The sequence below is a fragment of the Hippopotamus amphibius genome, chromosome 1 (assembly GCF_030028045.1).
Source record: "Hippopotamus amphibius kiboko isolate mHipAmp2 chromosome 1, mHipAmp2.hap2, whole genome shotgun sequence".
Lineage (NCBI taxonomy): Eukaryota > Metazoa > Chordata > Mammalia > Artiodactyla > Hippopotamidae > Hippopotamus > Hippopotamus amphibius.
The window spans coordinates 11,586,727-11,607,625 of record NC_080186.1 but is presented as its reverse complement, the minus strand read 5'-3'; the positions used below and the strand labels follow the sequence as shown (position 1 = coordinate 11,607,625).

The following is a 20,899-nucleotide window of genomic DNA, read 5'->3' as shown; positions in this document are numbered from 1 at the left end:
CCCTTTCCCCCACAATTCTGAGTGCATGTAACTCTGGTGAGGCTGACCCTTCCACTCCAGGGGTGAGACCATAACCCAGTCCTGGCCAATCAGAGCATTCCTTGCCCCTGGCCTCAGTGATTGGTTCAGGGATAGGCCACATGATCCAAGCCACGCCAATGAAGATGCTGGCTCTTTCCCTGTAACTGCTAGTTTGTAGGTGCTGGGGCTGCTGGTGGCCACCTTTCTACAGGTGAGACAAGAGTCTGTCTGAGACTGTGAAGCTAACAGATTCTAGAAGACAGATTCCTGACCATTATTTGGGCACCTGGATCCAGCTGGGCCTGAAGCTGCAGCTTTTGGCCTTTTCAGTTACATGAATTTTTTTTGTTTGTTTGTTTTGTTTTGTTTTTTGCCTGGGCTAGTTTGAGTCAGTTTTCTGGCTGCAAACAATAACATTTCCTGGACAATATGCTTATTGAGACGTTAGCATAAGCATCACGATGTATTCAGAATGGAAGTTGTTATAAAGGTTATGACATGCTCAAATAAAACCCACCAGACTGTCATCATGCACCAAATTTACCTTTAAACTTATAAAAGTAGAGCAACATCCCCAGAGAAGAATGATTTGAGACCAAGGAACCAACTATAAGACAGGTAGTAAAATGTTGCATAGAGAAACTTTGACCAAATAAATAGTTCTCTAGCTACAGCAGGCTTCAGACTACAAATCTCAAATTTGTGCTTCAAAAGTTACCCAGGGAAGACATTCCACAGTTTTATTTACTCATTTTTTTTTTGCCACACTGTGTGCTTGTGGGAATCTTAGTTTTCTAACCAGGGATTTGAACCCAGGTCCTCAGCAGTGGGAGCGCAGAGTCCTAACCACTGGACCACCAGGGAATTCCCAACATTCCACAGTTTTAAAAGAAAACTTTCCAGCTAAAGAAACTGGTAAAGTTTATAATATGCATCTGTCGTATATATAATATGTTAATGCCTAGTATATTTACCAGATATATGTGAATGTAATTATATTATTACTATATATGCAAATATGCAAATACTATATATGCATATATGCAAATGCACATATATGCGTATGTATATTTAGAACCACATATTTCCAGCTCTTTTTTAAAGAGGTAATGAAGAGACCATTCGAAATCTATTTTTCCAGCTTCTCTCTTTTTTCTTATTCCTCAGTAAACTAAGAAAGCAATTAACCAGCACAGTTCCCGGCGCACAGTAGGACTCAACATGAGTGAGTTCTTTCTCCCCAGCAACACCCCTCACCCCATTTTTAGTTCTTCTTTCAGAAACAAAGTAACATGAAAGAGGCAGTGCAGCCTCGTGCACAAGCAGAGGCTGGTGAACATATTCTGTAGAGCCAGACCGTAAATATTTCCAGCTCTGTGTGCTGTATGAGCTGTCCCGCTGACTCTGCCCTTGTAGCAGACAACATAGGCCACACGGAAATGAATGGGATGGCTGCGTTCCCGTGAAACTTTACAAAAACAAGCAATGGCCTGCATTCGGCCCTGGGCCATAGTTTGCCAACCTCTGGTGAAGAGCTTGGGATTCAGCGTTAAACAGAACCCGGTCCAGCTCCCTGCTCTGCCCTTCCCATCTGTGTGACACGGATGAGGGTTATTTTTGTGCCTCGTTTCTAAAACGGGGATAATCACGGCTACTTCTTAGTCTGTGAGAAGTGGGTGAGATAGTGCACATGAAATGCTTGGAACACTTCCTGGTCCATAATAATGAGCATCAGACATTAGCCATCAGGTATCGGCATCATCGTCAAAAAAGAAAAAGAAAGGGGGCAACTGAATTTGTCCAGGAGTGGCAGCAATATCCCCGGTAAAAAGTTAGTGGAGCCAAACAAGGAAGCCGGTGACTCAAAATGCATTTTCTTCTGTTATCAGTGGCTTTCGTTTTTACCCATGTGATGAATCATCCCCTGTCAGCGTGTGACATTGCAGGTTGGCCTGGGAATCGCAAGACCTTCCTGAACCGCTAGGCAGTGAAGGAGCTGCCATGGGCTCTCATGGCACCACGATGCTTCATGCTGTTAGGAAAAGCCGCCAAGGGACTCAGGAAGGCTGGCTTTTAATCCTGGCTCTGGATCTATACGACTGAGACCTAACCTCGGGGAAGTCGCTGACACTCTCTGGGCCTCAGTTTATATCATTATAGGGGTGGTCCCAGGGACCTCTATAAAAAAAAAAACTGAAGGGTGAAAGGGAGCCTGTGATTAATGAGTAGCTCCTTGGCAGAAATTGGAAATTGAAGCTCAGAAAGGTAAAGTCAGTGGCAGCTGGCATTTGAACTTGGGTCCATCAAACTCCAAACCCCTTGCCTCCCCGATTGTGTTCTGCAGAGCTTCCCCATTAAAGCAGCAAGGAATATCGGCCGGCAGAGGGCGCTCTTCTCGAGAAACAGGGCGTCATGACTCTGCAGGGACGGGACAGCATCCAGGAGTCACACGGGAGAGACTGGCTGGACTGGGCACAGGGCAGAGCAGGCGAAAGGGAAGGCCAGACACGGGCAGTCACGGGGGTGGGGCTGCTGCCAAGGAGCTGTCAACCCCTTCAGGGGACAACTCGGCATGTCATTTGTGGTGCCTGGCTTCCTTTTTCATTCTGGCCATTTCCATCAGTTTTGCCATATTTCAGAACAGAGAAAGACATGATTTATCCATTTGGGTGACGTGGGTTTTCTTACTCAGCTGCTTTGTAAGAACAGAGCCACTGTGACTAGCACAGCCTGTTTCTACACCTCCTTTCCCAAAGTTCAGAACGCATGAATAAAGGCAACAGCAGACAAAACCCACATTGGGGCAGACATGCCTGACCTTGTGACTTCAATTTCCCACGCCTGGTGCTGAGACTCTATGGTATTAATCAACGGTTGCTTCAGGACATCGCAAACTGCCCTGCAGGTTATGTCCTGCACAACTCCAGGGGGCGCCATCCACATGGATGATGCTGTGAATGGTGACCCTGGAGTTGTGCAATATGGCAGCCCTAGGTAATACTTTAATAGAAGAGCTATGATTTACAAAGTATGGTCCTGGGCACATCCTAGCTGCCAATGTACTTTGTTAAACCAGAGTTTTTCTTTATATTTTCTGGTCTTGTAGGTTATCCTATGGGTAATTTATCTGCAAATGTACTTATCTGCTAGTGGGGGCGGGTCTTGGGAGGTTTCCTGTCCAAAGGAACACGTACAAAGGAGGCATCTTGCTGCTCCATGCTGGTTTGCTTGATTCTAAAGCTGAGGGTTGGCATGTGCTCATCAGGTGACAGAAGCTGGATGAAGCGATTTACATACACTGCCCACTGAATACCACGGTTGCTCCGTGTGGTAGGAAGTGTTATTACAGGAGTGGGGACTGAGGCTTTGGGAGGTACATGACTTGTGCCCGTCCAGTATAAAAGCCAGTACAAGAGCAGGGCTGCGACTGCGCTGGGGTCAGCCTGACCTCAGGACACGTACTCTAACCACTGTGACATCTGCAAACACATCATGATTCCTAACCCCCCCCAACCCTCCTCCCCCAATAAAATGCTGTCACATCCCTCTCTACTGGTTATGGTCACCACAAAGCCTGAAATAAATGTCTTCATCTGGAAACTCTTTGTCAGGAAAAGAGCAGTTCTGATCATGATTAACCTGTCTGATATTGGGGCAATCCTCCGTGGAAACTTCACCCAAGGAGGAAACACAGTGCCCTCACCTGGGACCCCAAAATCAATTGGAAACAAAGACACGCAGGAAACAAGACAGCCACGAATTTCTTAGAAAAACTGGGCCTCAAAATATTTGATGAGAGATGCTCTTTAATACCTCTCCCTTTCTCCTCCTCTTTTTTTCTCTTCTTTTAAACGGCCCGCAGGTCGGGGTCATCAGGAAGTGAAATTTGTAGGAACATGTTATAGCAATGTGTTAGTCCACAGGCCACCCTCACCCAGGCCCTGCAAAGGACCCGTCCACGAATAAGAGCTTCAAGGATGGAAGTTGCTCAACCTGGGGACGCCCCAGCAGAGAGCACTTTTGAGAAAATGGGGTGGGGGAGAGTCCAACAAAGTGCTCTGGGCACAGACAGGGGAACACTTGTGCAGCTGCCTGCAGTCACCTGAGAAATGAAGCAAGGCGCAAGTGCGTGTAGAAATAAGAATTGAAAAAATCCATGTATGTTCGAGTGACCATCAGAGTATGCTTTGCTCTATGTGGAAACCAGTCGAGGCTACTGCTCCAGCTAGCATCAGACTAAATGGTTTTCTCCCCTCCTTTATCCACAAGTGGGGATACTGTTAAATTTGCGCTAACTAGCTGTGTGACCCTGGGGAAATTACTTAACCTCTCTGAGTTTCAGATTCCTTGTCTGTAAAATGGGGATCATGGGAGAACCCACCTCACAGGTTGCTGTGAGCATGAAATAAGGGAAAGCAGGTGAATTGCTTAGCACAGTGCTGTTCATGTCAGTGATTCCTCCTGCTGCTCTACTGGTTTCTCTTCTTACAAAGCATCTTCTTCCTTCTTATCTACTCAAGGTTAGAGGTCGCCATCACTGTTTCCCACACTTATATAAGAAGCATGTTGTAAAATAAAGTCCCCCTTCCATATTTGTACACCCATAACAAACTTACTCGAAGTGGCCAAAGGGTGGAAGCAACCCAAGTGGCCATGGATGGATGGATGGAGATACATAACGGGGTGGACCCATACAATGGGATGTTATTCAGCCGGAATGGACCTTGGGGACATCATACTAAGTGAAATAAGATGGTCATGAAAGGACGAACAATGTAAGATTCCACTTATGTGAGGTCCCTGGAATAGTCAAATTCACAAACACAGAAAGAATGGTGGGGTGAGGAAGGAAGAGGGAGTTCTTATTCGATGGGCATAGCGTTTCAGTTTGGGAAGATGGAAAAAGTTCTGGAGATGGATGGTGGTGGTGGCTGCACAACAATGTGAATATATTTAATGCCACTGAACTGTACGCTTAAAAATGGAGAAGATGGTAAATTTTATGTGTATTTTACCACAATTTAGAAAATTAAAAATTAAAACTTAAAAACAACCCCCAAAATGAAGTACCTCCGAGGTTTCTCCAAGGTTTGGGGTGATAGAAATGGGTGAAAATGTTCTGAGAGCAGGTTGTGGTGATGGCTGTGTAACTCCGTAAATGTACTAAAATTGATTGAATTGGACACTTAAAATGGGTGAAGTTTATGTTATGTAAATTGTACTTCGGTGAAGCTGTTAAGAACAAGCACACACACCGGTGCTGTGATCTGGAGGAAACTTTGGGGGGTGAAGGATCTGTTCACTGCCTTGATTATGGTGATGGTTTCACAGGTGTCAAAGCCTGTCCAATTATAGACTTTAAACATGTGCAGTTTACTGTATGTCAATTATATCTCAATAAAGCTGTGTTTTTAAAAGGCAGCACAGTATTCCATATATGAACAAACTCCTTATAATTTCCTTATAAATTTCCTTATAAACGCCTTATAAATTTCCCCTTTTGATGGAAATTTAGGTTTTAAACTGTATGTCCCTATAAAGAATATTTCAATAAATATCTTTGTATGAAAAAAATGGGAGGAAATGCAGATATTGTTTGCTGCCCCCCTTCCTCCCGCCACGGGCAAGCCGCAAAGTCAGAATTTCCCAGGGAGGGGGCCTGGGAACCTGTCATTTTACTGAACATTCCTGAAAAATTCTTGTAATTAGACATGTTAGGGAAACATTGACTCAAACGTCACGAACTTAGATTTTCAGGCTTGGGGGTTTGAAATCCCTTTTTCTTTGATCCCTAAACAATTCTGTAAGTGTTCCATACAAATGATTCTAAGTTTGAGTTTCCCTGCTGTTGGGGGTGCATCAGAATCACCAGCGAGCCTGTGAGAATGCCTATTCCCAGGCCCCACTCCCAGGGAGGATGTGCACAGCTGCCAGATTTCACATAAACAAACAAATAAACAAATAAAATATAGGGTGTCAGTTAAATCTGAATTTCAGATAAACACCAGGTAATTTTTTTTGAAGCATAAGTGGTTCCTTGCAATATTTGGGACACACTTGTAACATGAAAATTATTTGGTGCTTATCTGAAATTCAGATTTAACTGGGTGTCCTGTGTTTCATCTGGGAACCCTAAGTATGAGTCCTCAGGCCTGGGGCAAAGCCTAGATCTTCACTGTTGGTCTGCTCCCCATGTGGTTCTGACGAGGGGGATCCTTAGAACTCGTGTTGAGAATCCCTGATCAGGTCAACACCTCCTGGGTCAGGAGCCCCTTCTCAGGGTGGCCAGTGGACCCCAGTGCATCCCACGAGCGAGCACGCTTTCATGTTGGTCCAAGGAGGAAAAAGAGGCTGAGCAGCAGCAGGAGAAAACTGCCCCAGGTTTTCAAAGCCAAATGGGATGGATGTGGATGCACGGGCCCTGCAGCCTGAGGAACTGCTGGTCTTCTTGGAGTGCATCCTTAGGGCTGCCTGTGGGACCCACACCCCAGGATTCTGCCCAGATTCTCTAGACTTTATCTATTATACCCAGCCTTGTCCCAGAAAGGATTTTAAGCCTCGGAGGTCTCAGTCCATACAGCGTTCTTGGTGGTGGGGAGTGAGGTTAACACACCGTCTCTCTGGGACACACACGACAGGTATTAATTGTGTGCTCACCACGAACGGGCGCTCTGCTGAGACTTTTACAATTATAACCATTTCATTCAGCCCTTGAGATAAGCCTGCAAGGTCATTGCTGCTGTCGGCCCCACTTTGTAGATGAGAAAACTGAGGTTCTGAGTGGCCCGATGGTTTGTGCAAGAGTGCACCGAGTGGGCCAGTGGCAGAGCAGGGGTTCTGACCCACGCCCATGTCGCTAAACCAGCCCCCAACCTGCCTCTCTACTGAACCGGGTGCTTCTTGTGACTGAGCTTTGATGGGCGAGTTTTGGGTTATGTTCCGTTTAACCTGGGGCCATACTTTAGGTCCTGATCCTGGGAACATTTCTGATCTGGGGTGTCATAGCAGCTGCGAGGCATTGAGTGTCTACTCCTGCCGGAGACTGACTTTACACATAGATACTCTCCATGTGCTGCACTGTTGAGAAGACCGAGACCCAGGCAGGCAAAGAACCCTGGCCGAGGTCGCAAAGCTAGGAAGCTGCAGAGGACTGATCTGCCTAAAAAAGGAAGCATCCATCGCTGCATCTTCAAAAGCACACACCTGCTTTCCACCTCCCCTCGCCAAGCTTCACTTTTCAGGAAAAAGGCTTTCGTTCTGGGCTGGTCGCTAGGCAACTCTTGCATGTAATTCCACGAAATGCCCAGAAGAGGGCGGGGGGACTCGCTCCTCCTCTTCGCAGGGTCGCAGAACCGGGTCCGTGGCGGCCACGGTGTGTGCAGCGTGGAAGCAGAGCGACGCGCTCCGGGGGAGCTCCACCTCTGGTCGTATCTGAGCCCCAGGGCAGCACGGAAGGCGACACAACACGGCCCCTCTGCACCCCACCCCACGACCCCGCAGGGGCCTGGACTCACCGAGGCTGGGTTTTCGATGACCAGTTCGTAGGTCAGCCCTCCAGTTCCAAACCTCAGGATGTCTCCGGGTAAGAGCTTCACAGCCACGTTCTGAATGTGGCACTCGTTGACGAAGGTGCCGTTGTGGGTGTTGAAGTCCTGGAGAACGAAGGTGCCCTCGGCCTCATTGTATTCAATGAGCGCGTGATGGTTGTCGATGTCCGCAGACTGAAACGGAGAAGGGGGGCAGTCACAGTCAGGAAAACAGGAATAACGGGGCGGCCCTAACATTCGCCAGTGCCGCTGACACTGGGTGTCCCGATGTGCTGACCGCTTCACCTGGCCGGATGCGCACTGCGATCCTTATTTTAACAGGAGGATGCTGAGGGTCAGAGAGGCTAAGTGACTTGCCTAAGGCCACACAGCTAGTGAGTGGAGGGCTGTGGGCTCTGTCTGACACCAGATCCAGAAGAGGTGCCCAGTTTTGGGGTAGGGAGTCAGGCAACACAGAGGCACAAGGGAACTCCGGGCCGGGGGGAGGGGGAACTGGCCACGAATTGGCCACTTTATATTTCTCTGATGCCCACGCAAGTATCCTTTTGGTTGTCCTGAACAGCAAGACAGGAGAAATGGCCCAACACAAACCAGAAAGGTCAGCTGGCAAGTGACAACTGTGCATTTACTGCAAGAGTTATAGTCACAGGGAGGTTTTGTAACAATTGTGGTTTTCAATTGTTTGTTCTATTCACTTAAAAAATAACATTTTTCTTTTAATATTGCAGAAAATTAAAACTAGGGACTTCCCTGGTGGTAAGGTAGTTAAGAATCCGCCTGCCAATGTAAGGGACACCGGTTCGATCCCTGGTCTGGAAAGATCCCCCATTCTGTGGAGCAACTAAGCCCGTGCGCTGCAACTACTGAGCCCACATGCTACAACTACTGAAGCCTGAGCACCTAGAGCCTGTGCTCCACAAGAGAAGCCACCACAATGAGAAACCGCCCACCACAACAAAGAGTAACCTCTGCTTGCCACAACTAGAGAAAGCCCCATGCGCAGCAATGAAGACCCAAAATGGCCAAAAAATAAATTTAAAAAAATTAAAAAATAGAAAAAAAAATTTAAAAAAAGAAAAAAAAAAAGAAAAAGAAGATGAGAACTAGAGAAAAACACAAAGAAGACATTAAAATCACTTACACCCCCGTCCCCCAGAGGCAGGCACTGTGAACATGGTGGTTCACATCTTTCCAGTCTTTTTTCTATGCTTACAATCTTTTTAAAAAGTTTAAACACAATTGTGCTTATACCACACAGCACAGTTTTATAACTACATTTTAAAAGCCTTGGTGTACAATGAAGGTTTTCCCATGTGATTATTTCTGTTGCTTCTTAAAAGCTAATCAGAATTTATCTAACCAAAGATGATCTATTTTTCAATAGGGGCCCTGGTGTGGCCACATTTCCCCCAAAAGAAAGAAACCCCACACAGTGAATCAGCAGGGGGGTGGGGTGGGGGGTGGGGGTGGGCAGAAGGCTCCTGTGTAATTTCACTTTAATAAGAAGAGTGAGCAAAACTCAGCACCAAGGAGGAAGTACCACATTCCCTCCGGCCCTGGCATCCTGGACTAAGGGCGGCAGGGCACGTGTGACATCTTCTGTCTTTTCAGGACACTGCCTATGAGCCATCCACTCCAGCCTGAGACTTTGCAATTACTTTCTAAGTTATTCTTCTCAGAGTGCCTCATCCAACTTTCAAAAAGAGTGCTTGGACTTAGAAATCTATACTAACTTCCCACAATATAATAATAACCAATAGTTTATATTAATAATATAATAGCTTATACTATATGATTATATGATAATATAAGTGCATATATTAGTAGAATATATTAATTACAGAAATGCCAGGAAATTTGCTCAGTGCTTTATTGCATTATCCCATTTCATCTTCACTCTAATCCAAAAGGATATTTCCTCATTTTTAAACTTTTTAATTTTTTTATTGAAGTATAGTTGATTTACAATGTTGTGTTAGTTTTAGGTGTATAACAAAGTGATTTAGTTATACATTTATATGTGTGTGTGTGTGTGTGTATATATATATATATATATATATCCTTTTTCAGATTCTTTTCCATTACAGGTTATTACGAGATATTGAGTTTAGTTCCCTGTGCTGTACAGTAGGTCAGATAGTTCCTCATTTTTTAGATGAGGAAACTGAGGCGTAGAATGATTAAGTGTGCCTACCGTCACCCAGCCTGACTCGCCTGGCTTGTACCCAGGTTCGCCTGATTCAAATGACTGTGCCCTTACTCACTTTGCAAATTCCTACCAAACACTTTGGCACTTAAAACACTGAAACACAAGAAGAGAGCAGGAGTAGCTATATTAATTTCAGGTAGAGCCGACTTCATAGCAAAGAAAGTTATCAGGGATAATGAGAGGCGATACATAATGATAAAGGGGTCGATTCTTCAAGAAGACATAACAATCCTTCATTGTGTGTGACCAACACTAGAGCATCAAAATATGGGAGGCAAGACCCGATAGAACTGGGACTTCCCTGGTGGTCCCATGGGTAAGACTCCGCGTTCCTAGTGCAGGGGGCCTGGGTTCGATCCCTGGTTGGGGAACTAGATCCCACATGCATGCTGCAACTAAGAGCCCACATGCTGCAACTAAGAAGACTGCATGCCACAACTAAAGATCCTGCATGCCACAACGAAGACCCCGCGTGCTGCAACTAAGACCTGGTGCAGCCAAAATAATTAAAAAAAACAAAAAACAAAAAACCTGACAGAACTGCAAGGAGAAGCAGATGAATCCACCATGGAGTTGGAGACCTCAACATCCCTGTATCAGTAATGGGCAGATCCACCAGGCAGAAAATTAGTAAGAATAAAATTGAACTGAACAGCACTATCAACCACCTGGATCTCATTGGCAACCATACCACTTCCTCCAGCAACAACAAAACACACATCCTGCTCAAGCTCATATGCAACATTCACCCAACAGACCACATTCTGGGCCACAAAATATACCTCAACAAATTTAAAAGAATAGAGATTATACAAAATATGCTTTCAGACCACAGTGGAATTAAAATAGAAACCAATACCAGAAGGATGGCTGGAAAATCCCCAAATATTTGGAAATTAAACAACACACTTCTAAACAACAGATGGGTCAAGGAGGAAATCTCATGAGAAATAAAAATTTATCTTGAGCTAAATGAAAATGAAAACACAACCTATGAAGATTTGCGAGATGCAGTGAAAGCAGTGCTTGGAGGGAAATTTATGGCATTGAAGGCATACATTAGAAAAGAAGATCTAAGCTTCCACCTTATGAAACTAGAGAAAGAAGAGCAATATAAGCCCACCATAAGCAGAAGAAAAGAAGCAATGAATGAAATAAAAAGCAGGAAAACAACAGAGAATAGCAAAATCAGCTGTTTTTGTTTTTTGAAGAGATCAATAAAACTGACAAACCTGTAGCAGGATAACTGAGAAAAAAAAGAGAGAAGATACAAATTACTAAAATCAGAAATGAAAGAGAGGCCATCAGTACTGATCCCACGGACACTGAAGGGATAATAAAGGAATATGATGAATAATTCCATGTCCACAGATTTTATAACTTAATGAAGTGGACCAATTCCTTGAAAGACACAACCTGCCAAAACTCATACATGGAGAAATAAATACTCTGAATAGACTCATATCTACAAAGAATCTGAATCAATAATGAATAACCTTCCAAAATGGAAAGCACCAGGCCTGGATGGGTTCACTGGTAAATTCTATCAAACATTAAGGAAAAAATGATACCAGTTCTCTATAATCTCTTCCAGAAAATAGAAGAAGAGGGAACAGTTCCTAGCTCATTCTGTGAGGCTAAACTTACTCTAATACCAAAAACAGATAAAGATATTACAAGACAGGAAAACTGCAGATCGATATCTCTCATGAACATGGGAAAATTGCAGACCAATATCTCTCAGACCAATATCTCTCATAAAATCCTCAACAAAATATTAGCAAATTGAATCCAGTAATGTACAAAAAGAATTATACACCACAGTCAAGTGGGATTTATTCCAGGTATGCAAGGCTGGTTCAACATTTGGAAATCAATTAATGTAATCCATCACATCAACAGTGTAAAGAAGAGATATCACATTATCATATCAGTAGGTGAAAAAAAAATGTGAACAAATTTAACACCCATCTATGATAAACCAACAAACCAACAAACCACCACCACAACTCTTGGCAAATCTGGAATGGAGGGGAACTTCCTCAACCTGATAAAGTACATCTATAAAAACTCTAAAGCTAACATCATATTTAATAGTGAGAAACCAGAAACTTTCCAATTAAGATCAAGAATAAGGCAAAGATGTCCCCTTTCACCACTCATTTTCAACATTGTACTGTATGTCCAAGCTAATGCAATAAGACAAGAAAAGAGAATAAAGATATATAGATTGGGAAGGAAAAAATATTCTTTGGTGAGGTGTATGTTCACATCTTTTGCCCATTTTGCAGATGGCATGATTGTCTATGCAGAAAATCCCAAAGAACTGACAAAAAGCACTCCTGGAACTAATAAGCAATTACAGCATTGCAAGGTTGCAGGACACATGATTAATATACAACAGTCAATTACTTTCCTATATACCAACAATGAACAACTGAAATTTGAAATTAAAAACACAATGCCATTAACATTAGCACCAAAAAAAAAAAAAAAGTGAAGTACTTAGGAATAAATCTAACAGAATACTTGGTTAGCTGTATGCAGAGCTATATGAAGAAAACTACAAAATGTTGATGAAAGAAATCAAAGTAGTCTAAACAAATGATATATTTCATGTTTATTTGAAATTCCTTAATGACATATGATGTTTAACATCTTTTCACATGCTTATTTGACATCTGTATATCTTCTTTAGTGAGGTGTCTCTTCAGATCTTCTGCCCATTTTTCAATTGAGTTGTTTTCTTATTGTTGACTTTTTTAAATTTAATTTTTATTTTATACTACAGTATAGTTGATTTGCAATGTTGTATTACTTTCAGGAGTAAAGCAAAGTGAATCAGTTATACATATACACATAGCCACTCTTTTTCAGATTCTTTTCCCCTATAGATCATTACAGAATATTGAGCAGAGTTCCCTGTGGTATACAGTAGGTCCTTGTTGATTATCTATTTTTTTATTATTGTTGACTTTTAAGACTCATTTATTTTGTTTATTTATTTAATTGAAGTATAGTTGATTTATAATGTGTTAATTTCTGCTGTACAGCAAAGTGATTCTGTTATACACATATATGCAGTCTTTTTTTAAAATATTCTTTTCCATTATGGTTTATCATAGTTTAACTATAGTTCCCTGTGCTAGACAGTAGGACTTTGTTTATCCATTCTATATATAAGAGCTTACATCTGCTAACCCCAATCTCCCATCCATCCCTCCCGCAACCTCCTCCCCCTTGGCAACCACAAGTCTGTTCTCTATATCCATGAAGACTCATTTATTTTGGATACATGCTTACAGCATCTTTATTCATAATTGCCCCAAACTGGAAGCAACCAAGATGTTCTTTAAAAGGTAAATGGATAAACAAATTGTGGTAACCCAAACAATGAAATATCCATGATAAAAACAAATGAGTTATCAAATCACAAAAAGATACGGAGGGATCTTAAATGCATTTCGCTTAGGGAAAGAACCTAGTCCGAAAAGGTTACATACTGTATGATTCCAACTGTACAAAATTCTGAGGAAAGTAAAACCATAGGGATAGTAAAAAGATCAGTGCTTGCCAGGGGCACAGGGGCTCAGGATGGACAGGAGGAGCACAGGGGATTTTAGGGCAATGAAAATATTCTTTATGATACTGTAATGGTGGATACTTGTCAGTATTCATTTGTTAAAACCAAAGAATGTACAACACAGAGAGTGAACCCTAATGGACACTATGGACTTAGTTAATATTAACACATCAATAATTGGTTCATCGATTGTAATAAATGTACCACACTAATGCAAGACATTAATAATAGGGGAAACTCTGCGCATGTTGAGGGGGTGGATATAGGGGAACTCTCTGTATTATCTGCTCAATTTCCTGTAAACCTACAACTGTTCAAAAAATGAAGCATTAAAAAAACATTAAAACACATGAGTTCTCTGGAAAATGCGACCCACATCATCTTTACCACCATCCCCACTGATCTTTTGGTCCTATGAACCTCTGATAACCCATGAATGAGAGAAATTCTGTGTGTCACATTTTGTTTTTCTCTTCCCAGGCTTTTCTACTTTCAGTTCCTCAAAAACCATCAAGCCATTATTAGGAAATCAAGTTTTAAGTGATTCCACAAAATTGAGTGAGCCTCTACCACATGTTACGCCAGGAGAGAGCTTCTTAGTTCTGCCCTGTAATACCACTTGCTCCCTTTACTGGGAAAGTTGCTAGATGCTACTACTGGACAGAAGCCCTGCTGCTAATATAGACTGACTGTATAAGCTCCATCCTGTTCAGCTGTCCAACTCTGAGATAAACTGTTACTGATTTGTCATCACCACCTAACATATTTTGAGGGCTTCCTGTTGACTGGGCCCTGCTGAAGCCTTCTGTGTGCATTCTTTCATTTAATCTGCATGACAGCCCTATACAGGGGTTCTGTTGTTATCTCCATCTTGGAGATGAAGAAGCTGAGACTCAAAAGGTGAAGTGAGAGGACAGCATTACCTTGATACCAAAACCAGACAAAGACACTACAAGAAAACTACAGACCAGTAACTCTTATGAACATGGATACCACAATCCTCAACAAAATATGAACAAACTGAATTCAACAGCACATTAAAAGGATCATATACTATGACCAAGTGGGGTTTATTCCTGGAATACAGAACTGGTGGTTCAACATATGGAAATCAATGCATGTAACACATCACCTTGATGGAAAGAAGGAAGAAAAATGATCATCTCGATGTAGAAAAAGCATTTGACAAACTGCAACACTCTTTCGTGATAAAAGCGCTCAACAAACAGCGAATAGAAGGAAATCACCTCAACATAATAAAGGCCAAACATGAAAAGCCCACAGGTAGCGTCACACTCAGAGGTGAAAGACTGAAAGCTTTTCCTCTAAGATCAAGAACAAGAAAAGGATACCTGCTTCTGCCATTTCTATTCAACAAAGTACTGAAAGTCCTAGTCAGAGCAGTTAGGCAAGAGAGAGATAAAGGCATCTGAATTGGAAAGGAAGAAGTAAAATTATCTCTGTTCACAAACAACATGATCTTATATGTACAGAATCCTAAAGAGTCCATGAAAAACCACAACCCTGTAGAACTAATGAATAAAAATTCAGCAGCAAAGTTGTGGGATACAAAGTCAACACACAAACATCAGTTGTGTTTCTATATGACTTATAATGAACAACCTGGAAAAGAAGTTAAGAAAATAATCTCATTTCAATAGCATCAAAAATAATAATATATTTTGGAATAAACTTTACCAAGGTGATAGAAGATGTGTACACGGAAAACTACAAAGTCTTGATGAAAGAAGTGAAAGAAGACACAAGTAAATGGAAAGACACCCTGTATTCATGGATTGGGAGGCTTAATATTGTTAAGACGTCATTACTACCCAGCACGATCTACAGATTCAACGCAGTCCCTATCAAAATCCCAATAGCAGTTTTTGCAGAAATAGAAAATCCATTCTAAAATTCATTTGGTATCTCAATGGACCCCAAATAGTCAAAAAAAATCTTGAAAAAGAAAAAGCTGGAGGTCTCACACTTCCTGGTTTTAAAGCTTACTACATACAAAACTATAGTAATCAAAACAGTGTGATACCGACATAAGGTCAGGACTATAGACCAATGGAATAGGATAGAAAGCACAGAAATAAACCTTTACATATATGGTCAAATGATTTTTGACAAGGTTGCCAAGATTATTCAATGGGGAAAGTACAGTATTTTCATCAAATAATGCTGGGATAAACCGCAAAAGAATTAAGTGGGACTCTTACCTTACACCATATACAAAAATTAACTCAAAGTGGATCAAAGACTTAGATGTAGTCTAAAACTATAAAACTTTTAGAGGAAAACACAGAAGGAAAGCTTTATGATGTTGGTTTTGGCAATGCTTTTTTGGATACGATACCAAAAGCAAACAAAGGTGAAAATAGATAAATTCAACTATATGAAAATTTAAAACTTCTGTGAATCAAAGGACACAAGAAACACGCTGAGAGGCCATCCAGAGAACGGGAGAAAATAGTTGCAAATCGTGAATCTGGAAAATGGGTTAGTATGAAGAATATATAGACAACTCCTATAACTCAACAACAACAACAGCAACAAAACCCAAATAACCTGATCAAATATGGGCAAAGAACTGGAATAGACATTTCTCCAAAGAAGATACACAAATGGCCAACAAGCATATAAAAAGATGCTCAACATTACTAATCATTTGGGAAATGCAAATCAAAACCACAGTGAGATATCACCTCATATCCATTAGGATGGCTACTCTCAAAAACAAACAAACAGCCACAGGAAATACCAAGTGTTGGCCAGGACGTGGAGAAAGTGGAAGACTTACACACTGTTAGGAATGTAGAATGGTGCAGCCGATGTGAAAAACAGTATAGTGGCGTCTCAAAACATTTAGAATACAATTATCATATGATACAGCAAGTCCACTTCTGGGTGTATGCCCAAAGAATTGAAAGCAAGAACTTGAAGAGGTATCTGTACACTTATGTTTACAGCAGCATTTTTCACACCTGCCAAAAGGTGGAAGCAACCCAAGTGCCCACTGACTGATGACCGGATAAGCAAAATGTGGTCCATCCACACAGTGGAATATTATTCAGCGTTAAGAAGGCAGGAAATTCTGACACTTACTACCACATGGATGAACCCTGCGGACATTGTGTTAAGTGAAATAAGTGTCACAAAAAGGCAAATTTTGTACGATTCCACTTACGGGAGGTACATAGAGTAGTCAAGCTCATAGAAACAAAATGGAACGGGGGTTGCCAGGGGCTAGGGGAGGGGGAGACGGGGTGCTGTTGTTTAATGGGTACAGGTTCAGTTTTGCAAGATGAAAAATTCTGAGACTCATTGCACAACAATGTGAATAAACTTAGAACTACTGATCTGTACACTTAAAAGTGGTTTAAGATGGTAAAATTTATATGCATTTTACCACGATTTAAAAAATGGCGAAGATGAAGTGACTCACCTGATGTCAACATGCTGGCACATGCAAACGTCAGGGTTTGACCCAAGTCTAACTCCAAAATCTGTGCTTCTGACTCATACCCTGTGCTTTTCAGAGTAGAGAGTGATTTTAAAGGAGAGGGGAGTCGGGCGGAACCTCATACGGGAAAAAAGTGCATATTTTTAAAGGCTCCTGCATTTTAAGTATTTTTAAAAAGTATACAGTGAGTCCTGAGCTTCCCTGGTGGCACAGTGGTTGAAATCTGCCTGCCGATGCAGGGGACATGGGTTCGAGCCCTGGTCCGGGAAGATCCCACATGCCACGGAGCAGGTAAGCCCGTGCGCCACAACTACTGAAGCCCGAGCACCTAGAGCCCGTGCTCTGCAACGAGAAGCCACTGCAGTGAGGAGCCTGCGCACCGCAATGAAAAGTAGCCCCTACTTGCCACAACTAGAGAAAACCCGTGTACAGCACCGAAGACCCAATGCAGCCCACCCTCTCCCCGCCAAAAAAAAAGAAAGAAAAAAAAAGAAATATTTAAAAAAAGTATATAGTGAGTCCATAAAATATTGAGACGTTGAAACATCTGCTAACAATGACCGTCCGCTCTGATGATGACCGTGCTTTGAGGAAGCCTCCTCGGGAAGCTGACTTGCTTATGATGTTGCCTGTCACTGAGGTTCGACGTGTACCTGGAACATTTTTTGGAGCTAGGTTTCAACCTTATCACCTGGAACTGGGAAGCCCGGTCTCAGACCATAACCTCCCACCTCAGCCTTCCTTATCCTCCCTCCTGTCCTCTCCTTGAGTCACATGGCCTTTGCTCCCCTTCCCCTCCCTGTGGGTAATGCCTGGCACCTCGCCCAGGCTGGGCCCTGCTTCAGCTCATCAGCTCCTTCAAGTTCATCTTGGCCCTCGAGTCCTCCTGCCACCCTCACACTTCTCTCCTGAGTCTGGCCCATTTTTCCCTTTGGGCCCCCCCAGCCACCAGGTCCCTGGTCTTTGGCTTTTCCTTCTACTTTGATAGCAGCCTCCTAGGACCTCACCTCCCACACCTGCCGGGCATCCTCCACCTGCTCCTCCCCATTCTCCTCCATCCCTTTCCACCTCTGCCCAGCAGGCCCACCTGTGCAGCTGCATCAGTAGCTGATGGGCTTCTTGCCTCTTTCTGCTTGGGTTTGGCCAACGGGTGGGGTGGGGGGAGGCTAGAGATCGAAGCAGGGAGGAGAGAGGTGGGGGTATTTATTCCCCTGGCTTCCTCTCTGTGGGACCACAGTTTCCCTCAGAGGACTCTGCCCAGCTCTCTGGGTCTCCGGGTTCCAGGAAATGCCCCTGCCCCTCACGCCTCAGGTCTGGAGGTAGGGACAGTCCCCACTCGTACTAGTTCTGGGCCCTGCACTATCCTTCGTGGTTTCTCTGAGCCCTGCACGGAGTCACTTCATGAAACTTGCCTCCATCACTCCATACCCCTGTGAATATGCCCTCAGCTCCCTGCCGGGACCTGGACTTCCCAGGCACGGAGAAGCTCTTAGATGTGACCTTCAAGTCTTCGCTTAGCTGCCAAGGGGTTCACGGTGGTCCTGCCTTCATCCCACCCTGGTCTGGTCCCTCTCCTCAATGATCCCCTCTTTTGCATTCTCATCTTGACAGTGGTAACCTCCATCTAACCTGTGAACGTGCTCTCTATTGCCGCCGCCTAGAAACACCTCCCCTCCTCCCTTCCTTTCCTTTATTGTCAAACAGCTTCAAGAGCTTTCCTTTCCCACTAGGTCCTCAACCCACTGCCAATGCCCTTGGTGGCCTCCCTGGGGCTCTGGGCCTCCCTGTGACATTTGACACTGTTGTTAGAGGGAGGCACGTGGCCTGGTGGTTCAGGGGGTGGGGAGGCAGGACAGCGTGGTGATTATTAGACTGGCTTTCGAGGTGGGTGGCCTGGGCTTGAGTCCAGCTCTCCTACTTCCTAGCACAGTGACCTTGGGCAAGTGATACCTCGGTTTCCTCATCTGTAAATGAGGGTAACAAAAGGACAGTCTTATAAGTTATTGATGATGTGTAAATAATATAATACATACAAAAGGACTCAGAACATATGGCAAATGTGAAATGTTCTCTATTATGAGCAGGAGGATGGGCTCTGGAGTTAGAAAGCCATGAGTTCAAGTCCCACCTCTGCTACTTTCCATCTGTGCAGCCTAGGGCATGGTTCTCTGCTCCTCTGTGGTTGCTCCCTGAGCTGCAAAAATGAGTTTGATAAGCTGGACTTTGTAGCACTGACAAAAGATACTGCTTGGTGAAGTGTTCAAAGCAATGGGATAACATTTTTGAAATTAATGTGTGTGTGTGTGTGTGTGATCTATTTCTCTTAACCTTTTGGTTCTTGGCTATCCCAGCCCCTGCCCCCCACCCCCCCGCAGCCTCAGGAAAGGGATGTAGTGCAGAAATAGTAAAAAATGGCGTTTTCAAAAGAATAAGGATATGAGAAAACAGCCAGACACTGGTGAGATGGTGAGTCTGGGAAAGAGGAAGCTTCTTTGCTTGCCCGACAGCTGGATCCTTCCTCTTCAGTCTCCCTGGGAGAGCACTTTGGATGGATGGGTAAGACCCCGGGAGAGGCTGGTCCTGAAGTCAGACTGCCCCAGCGTGGTTCCCAGCACCCGAGACTCCCTCTGTGACCTCAGGCAGGACACTCAGCCTATCTGTGCCTCGACACCCTCATCTGTAAAGTGGGGCAAACGACAGCTCTTACCTCCTGAGGATGAAATGAGTTAATACACTCGAAAGCGCAAAGAACAGTGCCTGGCACAAGGCAAGCTGTGTCTGTTATTAACGCCCCCATCCTGGCAACAGCTTTCTGGCTCTGCCACCTCTCTGACTGCTGCCAGGTCTCCGTGCTGGGCTCCTCTTCCCTCAGGTACTCCCAAGGATTCTAGGCTTGTGTCCATTTCCTCCTCACTCTGTCCACGCGCTGGGGCCTCTGCACTGCCCCCTCGATTCGTGGATGTGTATTTCCAACCCCTGGTTCATCTCCAGGCCCCTGGCTGCTTCCTGGATGTGCAGGTGCTCACTCAACCTATCCTGCCTCTTTCCCTCTTGGTAATGGTATTATCACCTTCCAGCTCATCCAGCCATCTCTCTCCATGGCCTATGGCGTTGACCCTACTGATTCTTCCAAAAAGCTCTCAAACCAGTCCCATAGCAATGGTCCAGGCAGGAGGTAGTACTAATGTGCGGGGCAGAATGGTCTCCCAAAGATGCCCATGCCCTGATCCCTGGAACCACGTCCATTACGTGGCAAAAGGGACTGTGCGGATGTCAAGGTTACTAATCAGTGATGTTAAAAGAGGGAGACTAGGCTAGGTTATCCGTGTGGGACTAATCGAATCCCGCCAGCCCTTATAAGCAGAGAACTTACTCTGGCTGGGTTGGAGAGATGAGTTGGGGTCCTTGCTGGGCCTCCACCTAACAGCCCCAGTGCTCCCCTGCCTGGGAAAGCACCAGGTCAACGTTGCCTCTTTACCCACATCCCCCGCTAGATGGTGCCACCGCAGCCTGTTGTTTGAACGAGGATCTCGAGAACATTCATTTCATGTTTCACTGACAACCCCTATTCCGGATTCCACACGGTGGAATTTCCCTACTTTAGTCAAATTATCTGGTTATCTCAGTTAACTTACGAGGAGTTTCCAATATTTAGATATTAGATGTTCCCAAAGCTAAATTTACACTCAAAAAGTGAAACTTCTTTTTTTTAGCAGCTTGAGTCAGCTCAGTCTGAAACTCGATGAGCTGTGTGATTTGAGCAAGTTCCTTAACCTTTCTGAGTCCCGTTTCCGTGTCTTCGAATGAGGATAATACTGATGATAGCAGTTCCTACCTGCACAGGATTTGTTCTGAGGATATATAAATATATATACAGAACATACATAGATGATATAGAAAGCCATGTGAGGTACAGTAGGTGGTCCATAAATGTGTGCTGTAGCTGCTTGTATTCTGTATGCTGTTCAAAAGATTATGATCGGGGTGGGGGGCGGGGGGCAAAGGGGAAGCTGGGACGAAGTGAGAGAGTAGCATAGACATATATATACTACCAACTGTAAAACAGACAGCCA

At 43.9% G+C, this 20,899-nt stretch overlaps 1 protein-coding gene across 1 annotated transcript in view; it reads right to left on the bottom strand.

Annotated features, from left to right (window-relative positions):
- The window catches only part of FHAD1 (forkhead associated phosphopeptide binding domain 1), a 140,699-nt gene that overhangs the window by 106,998 nt on the left and 12,802 nt on the right, over positions 1-20,899 (bottom strand). Inside the window, exon 3 of the mRNA XM_057723042.1 lies at positions 7,536-7,742. Within this exon, the coding sequence (XP_057579025.1) occupies positions 7,536-7,742 (207 nt within the window). The remainder of the gene's footprint in view (positions 1-7,535; positions 7,743-20,899) is intronic.